The following is a 12,935-nucleotide window of genomic DNA, read 5'->3' on the forward strand; positions in this document are numbered from 1 at the left end:
TATTCTTTCTGCTTACAGTGAATAATATAATTGTGCTTTAAAAATGAAGTTGAAATGAATGATGACAATTTCATGAAAAAGAAATATCAATTTTATTCATCATATTTATCTCTCACAATAAAGCATTTTAAATATAAATGTTTTTTCTCTGAAAACTGAAAATATGAGTACTACCTCTCATAAAGTAAAAATTTACTTCGAGAAATCAGTATTTCTTTATTAAAATAATAAAGCTACCAAATTAGTGTTTCTTCAGGATCATATTTATATAAATGTGCATACTCTGGCCCAAGAACAAAAAGTATCAAATAAGTTTTGAGCAATATTTGAAGTGTTACATGTTTCAAAGACTTGATGATTTCTGTTCAGAAATTAATCGCTTTAATAAGGAAATACTTACAAGCCTACCAAAAAAAATTCCTGACCCCCTAATAAAAATAGATCACATACAGGGTGGTTCAGCAAATCGATTACAATTTTTTAGGAGAGAGGATACATCTAGACGACAGAAAAACTCATAGCAATGTATGGAAGCACCTGGCATGATAGTGACTACAAAAAGCACAAGAAAGGAAGGACACAAACAGGAGAGAATAATGTTTATTATGCTTAGTGCAGTGGAAACCAAGAAATAGAACAAAAACAGACGATGGTCATCAAAGAATGTGTTCGAAATTATCACCAAGGATGCAAGAATGATGCGTGATGCAGGAACAGCGTGTCATGTAGATCTTCCATGCACTTGAGACGTGAGGCCTGCATCACAATCTGGGGTGTAATTTCCAGCACCTTTTTTAACCCCTTAACGCATTTGCCCGTGTCTCACACGGGCGCCCTTGTATCTTGCGTTATTTTATTTCTAATGCTTGTCTGAGATCCGTTCCAGTAAAAATAAATAGGCTAGATTATAATTAAACTTATTTGACATAGATGGCACCACTATTCAGCATTTTTCTTGTGTAAACCACATGGCGCATTTTGATGATTAGCTATAAGTTTGCTAGGAATTCTTTGCTATAAAGTAGTCGTTTGGTGTGGAAAAGGTAATATATCCATTTTTATTACGTAAACATAATAAAAGTAAGCAGTTAACTGCAAATTATATTACTAAGTGTTTTTGTAATTTAAAAAAAGTTATCTGATAATGAGCGACTCTGACGATGACAATTTTGAATATGCCAATTTATCAGACAGTTTCAGCGATGAGAGTGATGATTTCTTGAGTGATGGAAGTAAATCGGAAGATAATGACAACGAGATTTTGGATATAGCAAGGAATTGGTATCAAATTAGTATAAATCAACCAAACGTTGCACCACCGAGATTTCGATTTGAAATAGGTGAAAATAGGTGATTTTTTGAGAATATGATTATGCAAGAAAAAAAATAGGTGATTTTTTGACCGAAAATTAGAAATTAATGTGTGCCTTAAGGGGTTAATGACGATCATTGTCTGCTTTTGTTCTTATACGGTTTCTGCTGTACTAAACATAATAAAACACGTTTTGTCACACTATTCATGGCCTTGTCTTTTTGTGTCATCACTACTGCGCCAAAAAAGTATTTCCAACCATGAATTTGCTATGTTATTTTCCATCATCTAAGTGTACTCAATCTCTTCTGAAAGTTCGTAACTGATTTGCTGAAACACACTATCATCTTTATAGTTCTCATACTATAAAGATTATAGTATAATAATAACTAAACAATACATAGTACCATATATAACTAACAGCAACTATGCCCATAACAGCAAAGTGTACTCTAGGCTTACCATATAATTTCAGTTTAACAGTTAAACTCAACATACAATCACAGCTAATTTTGGAAATGTGATGAATTCACTTACAAAATATTTATTAAAACATACATAGAAAATAATAATAATGATGCAAAAGAAAAAAAATTCAAATTGGCATTTATTTTCTATTTGAAATCGAAAGTTTGGTACCTGCGAGATATTTTTATTTGTTACACCTTGTAATTCAACCACACTGACAAATAAATATATTGATATTTCAAATGGAGATTTCTTTCAAATAATTCTAACATGTTTAATTGATCATTAAATAACTTACTTTAATTAAACTAAAAATAAACAAATTATGAAAACTTTTTAAGTTAGACAAAACTTAATAATGACAATCTAGTCTCTTCTTATTTATAAAATTTTTCTCTCATGAATTAAATTATAAATTATGTATGCATAAATACAAAATTTGATAAAATCCTAGTATACAGCATAGCCCTGACAGGATTTTGAAATTGTCACTAACACCAAAATGACTCGTTTACTATTCATCATATAAACCATGTTTACTGCTCATCAATAATGTTGCCAAATCCCATTACCATGTGTACTGTATACTAAGATTAAAAGCAAATTTTTTTTATACAACGTTTGTGTACTAGAGAAAAATCACTAGAAATTATCCTTATCATGGACTGTAGATGCTTATCACTTATTTGGTCCCTTTTTATTAATTTCAACTTTGAAGAAACACTGTTCACAAATAAATGTATTTCCAAACAAAGTGATAATCCTTAGTGCAAAAATTCATAAAAAAGCATAATATTTATTTTCTGACAGTTTACCAGTAACAGTTAATCAGATATGTATTTCAAGTCTTTGAACAAACTTTAAATCACACCGTAAATTAATTAGCTCAATTCATAGATTTTCCGATGTGTTGTTTATTCTTGTTTTTAATGATAATGAAAATAATGTAAAATTGAAAATCTTGAAATTTTGCAACAAACACATAACCAAAATATAGTCACAAGCCAATAAACTTATTCAAGGGTTGTATGCAGGCCGTGGGTTGCCAGTTTGAGACTAGTGGTTTACAAGAAATTGTATCAAAAGATGAGCAGGGCAGAGGGAGACAGCAGAGAAAAATTTTGTTCCAACTTTTCACAAAGAGAAGGCACTGCACCTTACCAACACTAATAATTGCAGTCAGAGCAATGAGAAGCAGTTTGTTAGCAGCCAAATTTTCCGACATGCTAAAAAGATAAATAGTCAATGAAAAACACCTTCATTATTGTTTTCAATGCCACTCTGATTGTGACCATCACTCTTCACATACTTTTGTGCCCCCTAGCAATGAAAAACTGCACTAAATGTTTGCCTCTTGAAAATTCTCAGTCCAGTTAAAATTTCATTCGGTTATATTTGTTTATTTTATTTTTATAATTTTTTTAAATCATTATGGACTTCCGACCATTCTGCAGAGAAACATTCAACACAGCTTCAATAACTCAAACTTTCACAAGTAATAATTTTTGATAGGTTGAACCTGGTTGGAACTTGGTAGCTAAATTAGTACTTAGTTCTAACTTTCCTCTAATTTTAGATTATTCAAAATTTGTTTCTGCTATATTTAATTTTTTACTGCACACATTTGTTCTCTAGAAAATATTTAAGTTTCTAGATACACATGCATTTTGATTTCACAATAGTAATAAAATAATCGTATGAAACACAATTATAACTCACGTTAAATGCGAGATGTTTCTGCTCCCGTTAAATGCAGTTAACTTTTGGAAATTATAAGATTTTGCATTATATCAAACCGGTTTCCATCTGGTTGCAATACTAATTTTTCTCCTTTATCAGTCTCTACCATTAAAAAACCAAAATCATCAAGTCCCACAACAGTTCCCTCTTCACCTGAAGACGAAAGTGTAACACGATGATGGTCATGCATCCAATACTTATAGTAAAGTGTTTTAAAGGCTTCAGGTCCTGATTTTTCAAAATCTTGCACCAGGTTCTCCATTTCCGTTAATGTACAAGCAATCACTTGTTCAGTTTCAAGTAATGGTAATATATCAGAATGCACAGCATTGTGATATTTGATTATATCATTTAAACATGTAGTTGGTCGACTGTTATTGACATTTATACCACATCCACTATACACATGTGCTACATTTCCTTGTATTGTTGTATGAGCTATAACACCACCAAGTTTCTTGTCCTTACCGTAATATATATCATTTGGCCATTTAAGACGCAAATCCAAATACCCAAAACCTGGTATTTTTTTTATGCCGTGGACAATGGCTAAAGATGAAAGATGCTGCAATATAGACAATTTCTGCCCAAGTTTAGAAGATAGAGATAATGAAAAATGCAGCGTAAACATTGCACATCCTTCAGGACTGATCCATTTATTGTCACTGCGACCTCGTCCTCCTATCTGACGTCTAGCTATAACAGTTAAACCTTCATAGTCTGAAAAATACTCACTGGCGATCATAGTTGTGGTAATCACGGGAAAGAAAACAACAACCCGACCGAATATTTTCGTATTCAAATGGGAAAAATATAGAATTTTGTCAAATAAAAGAGACTCTTCTGATCCATCATCAGACTGAAGCAGTAATTTGAGGGAATCTGAATGTGCACTATCAGTTTCATCTGTCTTCAGATCAGACATTTTAATAGTTATATCTTTAACTTTTAAAGAATCTATAACCTTCTTTAAGCATGGCTCATTTTGACAAACTATATACCCAGAAGTTGGCTGCATTACATTTGAAGAATTTTCTTCTAAACCTAATTCTTTGGTTAATATATCCTTCAATATAAACAAATAATTTTCATCATTCTTCTTTCTTGAAACAGCATAAGGAAAAAGCAGATTCAACGGCTCATTACCTAAATACACCTCAGAAAATATGGCTACTCCTTTCCCAAAATTTGATCTGAATATAACTGGAGCATTATTATGCATGGCGATTGCAAGTACTTCCTGCTTTGAAACACTATAGCGACATAATGAATGGTACGCACCTATTTTCATACTATGCTTATATTTAATTTCAATCGAGCCTTCCATCAGCTTTTTTTCACATACAACACCAGCTAAATTTGAATCAAAGCGTGCGCAAGAGATTATTAGTTTTCCTCCATTTTCAACATAATCCGTAAAACATTTCGCTAACTCGTTTGATATATTTTCGCAACACACAACTAACAAAGTAGTATTTTCTTTCCAAGGCGTATTAAATACTTGCGCTTCGGTCAGCTGGTAAGTAATATACTTATCCACATGCAGACATAATTGAAGCTTATTTTTTACCTTCTTGAACAATTCGAATACATCATATGATGTATAAATAAGTACGTTAGGTGATTTTGTATCACTCAAATTTTGTGCCATAGAACTCATGTTTGCAAATGATTTTAAAGCCAAAGACGGTCGAATTACTAAACGTTTACTTGATGAAACAGATAACCACCAGTTCGTAAAATATATGTTAACTGGGAGTAATAAAAACTTCCTTAACATGAAGCTGCATAAGCATTTAAACTCCAATAAAACTTCCTTATCTTTCAAAACATCTCTCAAATGCTTCAACTCATATGCAAGGACTTGTGGCGCCATCTATAGGTTCATATTTAAGCTACTGCTTCATCAAATAAACTGCTAAACAACTCATCTTTTAATATAAGGAAATAATTATTAAAATACTCTTCCAAATGAAAAATATTACTAAAAAATTTAGAACCAAATATTATCAAATTCAGTTTAGTCTATGAGAATAAACCTTACAGCCATACCTTACAGCCTTCACAGGTTATTACTCCGTAGTGAACGCCAGATGACTTGTCTCCACAGACTTTGCAGGGAATAATTTCTATCTGAGCTGGAATATAAAAAAATTAAATGGAATTATTAAATCTAATTTAACATTCTTTACGTAACACTATACTGAGTACATAAAAACAATTTTTAACCTTACCGATTTTATTACATACTCTTATGGAGCCCTCGTGGCCTAATGGATAAGGCATCGGTCTCCTAAACCGGGGATTGCGGGTTCGAGTCCCGCCGAGGGTAAATACATTTATTTTGAAATTAATTCATAATTTCGTATAACATATTTATAGGACCCCTTGCACGTTTATGAACTGTAAGTATGAGACACATACGATTTTTTTTCCCGCATAAATGCAAAGAACGTCATAAGCTTTTTATATTCCATATTTGGTTTATTTATTATATTATTTTAATTCTGAATAAAAAATCTAGTAACGCATTCATAAATAAATATATAATACTCATAGTAGGAATAACGCTGTTTTACCGTCAATAGTCTATTTGATACGAATAACACATGAAATTCACTAATTTTATTTTTAAGAACATAATTTCAAATTTTCAGTAGCATCTTCGTAACTTGATCGTCGACATACAAGCAATATGCTCAAACTAATAAATAAATAAAAAAGAAAGAATAAAACATTATAAAAATTTTGAAAGGTAGTTCTACATTAATTACGAAACATGGCTTTAGAAACATCTTTCGTTAATTACACCAAACCTTAAAAATTACCATGTATTTTATTTTATATTCTTAAGATACGTTACTTAAAAAAGTAATACGAATTTAAACTACTAAAAACTGCATGTATAATTTTTAAATCACCCAATTTGTTAATCAGTAACATAATAATTAAATATGAAAGAAAATCTCAGTCAGAATTTTAAATTTAAAATCAAAATCTGAAAGCTTTCAGATTTTACATTATGCCCAAAGGGACTTCTTTTAACGTTTCGTGTGTTACCTTTATTTATTAACATCGTGTTCTTTGCACTTAAACCATAAAATTCAATTCAACAGTAGAATCGCAAAATAATTTTGAAATGAGCATATCTTTAGAATTTCCGATACACAGTCTCGTGCGCTGGAGAGAATTTCCCCCCCCCCTCCTTGTACAGTGCTGCCATTGCTCGCTTTGAGGTCGCTTAGCTTCTTAATAAAAAAATTCGTTAAAGTTTTACAAAATATGAAATAGATCAGAGTTACTTAAACTATGGGTCGCGATCCCCTTGGGGGTCACGGGACCTGCAGCGGGAGGTTGCCAAAAATTTTAGAAGTTTTGATATTTCTTATTATAATAATTTTACACAAGGTATCTGAAATTAGATAAAGCTAAGACAATACAGGTAAAGAAAAAAAACGAAAACGTTTCGACGCATTTCTTTTTATAATACATTTAAATGTTCATTTTCCTTCCTTTGTGCGTGACGCTGTCATTTCGTCTGTTACATATTTAAAACTTTCACATTGTTCTATGTCTTAAAATTAGAAATTAAAGTTAATGACCTAAAATTACAATAATATATTACAGTACAAGTGAAAAAATTGAGAGTTTCACTCACGCGTGTGTCGGGTTTGCGCAATACTTATGAGGGATCCCACAAAATTGTTGTAAATATTATGGGGTCCTGGGGATCGCGAAAAAATCTCAGTGTTAAAAAGGAGTCGGGACTAAAAAAAAGTTTAAGAAACCCTAAACTAGATAATAAAACAAATTCGGGCTTCCAGATGCCCACATTCTAGTGGAGGACAACTTATTGAAAATTCGGTGTCTCTAGGTACCATTGTTTTTTCGCAGCGCGAGAAACATACACACATTCATGCAGATTCCTCATTATTTAATTTCTTTAAGCATAATGCCAGGCTTTAATATTTGTTATATTATATTCTAATATTTGGAAATTAATAGCCCTCCTTAGCTAACTCCTTTGGGCAAACTAATAATTCCCATATTACATTCTGTTGCCAATTTCAGAATGTTAATTTTATCTTTTATTCTGAAAGAAATTGTTAAAAGCATTGTGCCTATATATGTATATACATATATATCCACGTCTAACACTGGTTTACTATTAGTACGTAATGGAAAACTTCATATTTATATTAACAATGACTAATTAAAAAAGTTTAGAAAATGCCACGATGTTTCTTTTCCGTTGTTAGATATGCCGGCCGTGTGAATGTCATAGGTTCATGCTTTGTGAACGTCATAGCTTCAGAAATGTGTCTGAATCTGCGATTTAGCCAGTCACGACTTTTAATAGTCGTATACGGCCGCCCAGACGGTATGGTGGTTTGGGGAGTTTGACTGCAATACCGAAAGGGCCGGGTTCGAATCCCGGAGAAGGTGTGGATGCAAAATTATCTATCCCTTCATAGAAGGTAACGGTGGCTGTCTATTTAGGTGCCTCCACAATAAAATGGCCCCTACTTCTGGCTTGGAGTGACCAATGTCGTAAGAGGGCAAGTGCCAACACCTTCTTAAACAGAAGGTGTTGCAAGTGCCCGCCATTGAGGGGGAAAATATTTGTATACAGCGGGTGGAAATACCTAATACATTTCGACATATCTATACTACTATACGACAGATATGTGCTTCAATTTTAACTTTAGGCTAATTTATCAGTCAATACCCACCGATGCATGTTAACAACCTATTGGTGTCTTTTAAGCAATGAAACATATTTTCGACGCCAGCAGATCGATGAAAGAGTTTTTTTTTTTTAATTATTATTATTATTTTATTTTATTTTACTTCCACCGGATATTTTTCGACAGTCGCCTTCAAAATCGTATCATTCTCCGCAGTTTGTTTCTGCTCCAAATGAACTCATAAATAAGACTTCCTTCCTACAACCAGTTCCCAGTTATTCTCCGGCTGTTGTTGACATTACATTTCCATCGCATATCTTCCGTCATTTCTGCACATTTTCATTACTCCCGATTTTTTTAGCGAAATACCGTCTCGAAATAATGGACTGCTCCTGCTTCATGTCTGTCTCGGTAAATGTAGTAAATACAAGATGAAAAATGCAGTAAAAATTAAAACAAGACGAACACACGAATAACTGTTGTCTAGAGCACTTTCCATGGCAAGAGGATTACAGAAAAAAAGCGAAGCAATAAGCGCTTCCTCTAATATTAGTCTAACCTTTATATCGGCCGATACCGGGTAATACGCAAGTACCGACATTTACGTTAAACTTAGCATGAGCTACAAGAAGCACTTGAAATGTGCCGCCAGTATAGTGGTTATAGCGCCGCTGATTGCCGTGTTGAAAGGCCCGGATTCGAATCCACTGTAGTTACGGATATCAACAACACACACCCGTGAACAATAACCACTATATAAACATCTTGAAAGTTATTTGTATGAAGCCGGGAAGAGAAAGAAATTTTAGATTAAAAATTGCAAACAAGGTTGTCTCCATCTCACATGCAAATTTTAACCTTTTGCCATTTCGCAGAATCAGACTTTTCACCAATCTGAGAGCTATCTGTTAGATTACACGCACGGTTATTTTGTAGAATGAATATGCAAAGTTTACTTGGTAGAAGACGCTATACTATTCCTACTTTGCAGAAGACGCTACCATTTTTGCAAAGAATTAAGCATAGGCAGAATTTCTTTTATATATTTTTCTTGGAATTAATGTGCATTTAAATAAAAATGCCTAATGATTTTTTATATTGTTATTCATAAATAAATATCTATATAACATTTAGTTAATTAAAAAATAATATTTAAAAAAAAAAAGTCTTGTCTTCTGGATACGAGATAGAGCGCCAAATACAGTCGCCCTACTCGTTGAAAAACTTCCTCCATCAAAAAGAACGACTTCATGAATATTAAAGCCACTATCCCCTTCCCCTTTCATCGATGGAATTATGTCGTTGGCGGGAACGATCATTCTGCTTCCTTTCTTTTCGAAACTGTGTGATGCAGAAGCTTCCGGTATTTTTTATTATTATTATTATTATTTATTTGTTTAATTTTTATTATATTTTTTTTTTCCCTTTCCGTACAACAGGTCAGTTGGAAAAATGGCCACCGCTTCCTACTTTTCACGCAACATTAATTCGATCACGAGACGACAGTTTTTACCGTTTACTTTACCAGAAGATCACGTTTTTGAGCACGTTTTGTTCTTGTTCCTTCATCATAAGCAGTCTCTTCCCTCAGCATCCTCTACAGCAGAGGTCTCCAAACTTTTCAGCCCGCGGGGCATATTGGGGCTTTAACGAAGCTTCGAGGGCCAAGATCCAGTTAGTTCATCATCCATGGCGATGCAACTATGATGAACAAACAGCATACAAGTTTTTAAACGAGGCAGTAAGATTTTTGTGATTGGATCTATACACTATGACCTTACAAAGAGATCCTTTTTTTTTAGACTTTCATGCAGTTTCACCTAACATAAATTTCTTAAAGCTGTTTTTGAACATTTGCAAAAATATAATTTTGTCCAAGAATATTAGATTTCTTCGGTTTAGTATGTACTTTGCTTTTCAATTGATTTATCAGCGCATTTTGTTTACATTTTGATCAGCTGCAAACATTCGCTCCATAAGCAAGTTTAAAAAAATCTCGAAAATTAAAATAAATTACAACATATATAGAAAATTAAGATTTAAATAAAATCACTACTGAAAATTTCTATGAAGCAACTTAGAATGCTACTATAAAAACTAGAAAAGATAACACACGAAACCTTTATTCTTGTAAAGAGTACAATGAGAGTTTTCTACTTCCTTGTACGAAGTAAGGGAAGTAAGTATTGTAATCGCGAAAAATTTCGGATATCATATTTCAACGAAAACATCCAATTTTGACCTCTCTCTCTCTCTCGAATCCATTTGAACTTTTTTTTTTTGGCGTGACATCTGTTCGTACGGACAGAATAAATGAATCTTTTTCTCAAAATGGATTCAGAAGAGATTTTTTTCGTGATGTCTGTACGTACGTATGCAGGTATCTCGCATAACTCGAAAACGAGTGGCCTCAAAACGTTGAAATTTTGTATATGGGACATGCATAACATGTAGTTGTGCACCTCCCTTTTTGTTTGCAATCGGCTGCATCAGAACTCTATGTATATCTACCCAGTCTGTTACCGGAGACGGGGAGTTTAGTTTTTTATTCTTATATCCTTGTAGATTGTGCGATTTTTGCTTTCGAAGTGACTCAGGGGGTTAAGGTTTTTATGACTTTATTTAATCTGCATGCAATAGTTGTAGAATTATCAATATTTTAAAAGTTGTTTAAGTGCTACTAAGCCTACTAAAGTCGCTATTTGTTTACATTTTCAACTCCTGTTTTGTTTGAAGATGTTTTGCGTTTTTATGTATTTTTGCCTCGTCACGAAGTGAGAACTGAATTGATTGAATGAGAACTATATCTATAATGAAATTCGAGGAAATAAGTTTAAATGAAGTGCGGCCAAAAATACGTATAATTTAAAGGACATATGAGGAATTCATGTGTGTCCACATCAGATTTTTTATATAGAGCGTATTTCCCTCATAGTAAATTTAGAAATGATTGTATAATGTCTATATTATGTTTTATATACAACGCGCATGATAGGCAACGCATTTCTAGATTGGCTGTTATTATAAAATATTTAATGTGTATGTTATTTGTTACTTTAAATTAAAAAAAAATATTTTAAAGAAACCCCTGGCGGGCCGGATTATTAGTGCTCGCGGGCCAGATTTGGCCCTTGGGCCGTAGTTTGGAGACCCCTGCTCTACAGCAATTTAGGAAGTTTTATAACTTCCACAATATCCGCTGCTTTTTTTTTTTTTTTTTTCCCCGCAAAGATTACACAGCAGTTTCCTGCTCTCTAGTATTCTACTTGAACAATTTCTGTAGCATTCTAAGGAACATAAACATAATAAAACTCTTCCTTTTTAGAGGCACAGAAAATAAAATGTTTCTGGAAACGACATTTATTCTGCACTTTATTCCACCGATGGTTTTAAGTTGATTTTAGGGCCAGTTAGCAGTAAATGGATCTCGTATGATTTAATCACTTTAATTCTGAAGTATAATCGATTATGGTTTCCCAGATTTAAGGAAGCAATCACGTTCTGTTGTTGCCAAATAAAAGATACAAAAAATTCAAAGCGAGGAGCATTATTTCCTCATTCTTGAAACAAATATACCATAAAAAATTTTATTTCTCTCACTCTAAAAAATGGCATTCCTCGTTTTCAGTTCTATTAATGTTCTTAGCTTATAAACTTTCCTTTACATAGCTACATAAGGAAATGTAAAGCTGAAATCTTCGTAACATTCTGAGTGGATGATGCAGATAAAAATCATTTAAAATTTATTTCAAAAAAAAAAAAAAAATCTGAAAGGTTTCAGATTTTAAATTACGTCCTAAGAGGCGTTTTTTTAACGGTTTGTGAGTTACCTTTATTTATTTATTATCATGCTCTTTGCACTTGAACCATAAAATTCAGTTCAACAACAAATGTCGCAAAATAATTTTAAAAGGAGCATATCTCTAGAATTTCCCGTACACAGTTCCGCGAGCTGGAGATAAAAAGATTTTTTTTCCCTCCCGTAGAGTGTTGCCATTGCTCGTTTTTAAATCGTTGAGTTTAATAATCCAAAATTCTTTAAAGTTTTACAAAATATGAAATCGATAATAAAACAAATTCCAGATTCGGGCTTCCAGATGCCCATACTCGAGTGGAGGACTATGTTATTCAAAATTTGATGTCTCTAGGTAGCGTTGTTTTTTCATAATGCCAGAAACACTGATACATTCATTCAAATTCTTCATTATTTAGTTTCTTTAAATGTAATTCAGGGTTCTATCATTTGGAGGCAACAATCTGAAAAGTGAAACGCCATTTTATAGTGGAGGACTCTAAATGCCAAAACGAAATTAATAGCCCTTATGGGCAAATTGTCTCTTTGGGCTATAAAAAATAAAATATTATTTAATAAGCTTTTAAACATTTCGTGTATTGGATTAAAAACACTAACCAAAACTTATCCTTTTGTGATAGAAATTTCATTTTCGTCTTACGTTTGTTTTTACTTGAACAGTTATAGGAAAGTACAATTATCGGAACTTTTGACAAAAGACCATGGAGGTTATTTTATTTTACTGACTAAATGCTTTGCGCGCGCACTGCTGACTGTGTAATGCATTTATCGACGCTAGGAGCTGAGAGTTAATGAAAAAGTATTTTGCTAGTATCGGTTCAATGGCTAACGGAGACATCCTCCTTTCCAGTAAAAAAGTGAACTATTTATTCCAAACGCTTTTACGGATCATCATTGTTTTTCAGCGAATGAT

The 12,935-nt window shown here is 32.8% G+C and overlaps 2 protein-coding genes and 1 non-coding gene across 3 annotated transcripts in view; 1 reads left to right on the plus strand and 2 right to left on the minus strand.

Moving 5' to 3' along the window:
- Positions 1-12,935, minus strand: part of LOC118194373 (putative nuclear hormone receptor HR3) — a 147,180-nt gene that overhangs the window by 33,718 nt on the left and 100,527 nt on the right. Inside the window, exon 2 of the mRNA XM_035365523.2 lies at positions 5,573-5,658. Coding sequence (XP_035221414.1) covers positions 5,573-5,658 — 86 coding nt within the window. The remainder of the gene's footprint in view (positions 1-5,572; positions 5,659-12,935) is intronic.
- Hcs (holocarboxylase synthetase-like protein) lies at positions 76-5,396 on the minus strand. The gene has a single exon (XM_035365522.2). The coding sequence runs from the start codon at positions 5,394-5,396 to the stop codon at positions 3,537-3,539; it is 1,860 nt and encodes a 619-aa protein (XP_035221413.2). The 3' UTR covers positions 76-3,536.
- Positions 5,780-5,852, plus strand: TRNAR-CCU (transfer RNA arginine (anticodon CCU)). The gene has a single exon. It is a non-coding gene; the product is annotated as a tRNA-Arg (tRNA).

The sequence above is a fragment of the Stegodyphus dumicola genome, chromosome 5, assembly GCF_044657685.1.
Source record: "Stegodyphus dumicola isolate Sdum_Otavi_A_Nest chromosome 5, ASM4465768v1".
Classification (NCBI taxonomy): domain Eukaryota; kingdom Metazoa; phylum Arthropoda; class Arachnida; order Araneae; family Eresidae; genus Stegodyphus; species Stegodyphus dumicola.

Bases quoted from the DNA above. Each gene is read 5' to 3' on its own strand.
- Hcs (XM_035365522.2), bottom strand. From the start codon at position 5,396: ATGGCGCCACAAGTCCTTGCATATGAGTTGAAGCATTTGAGAGATGTT.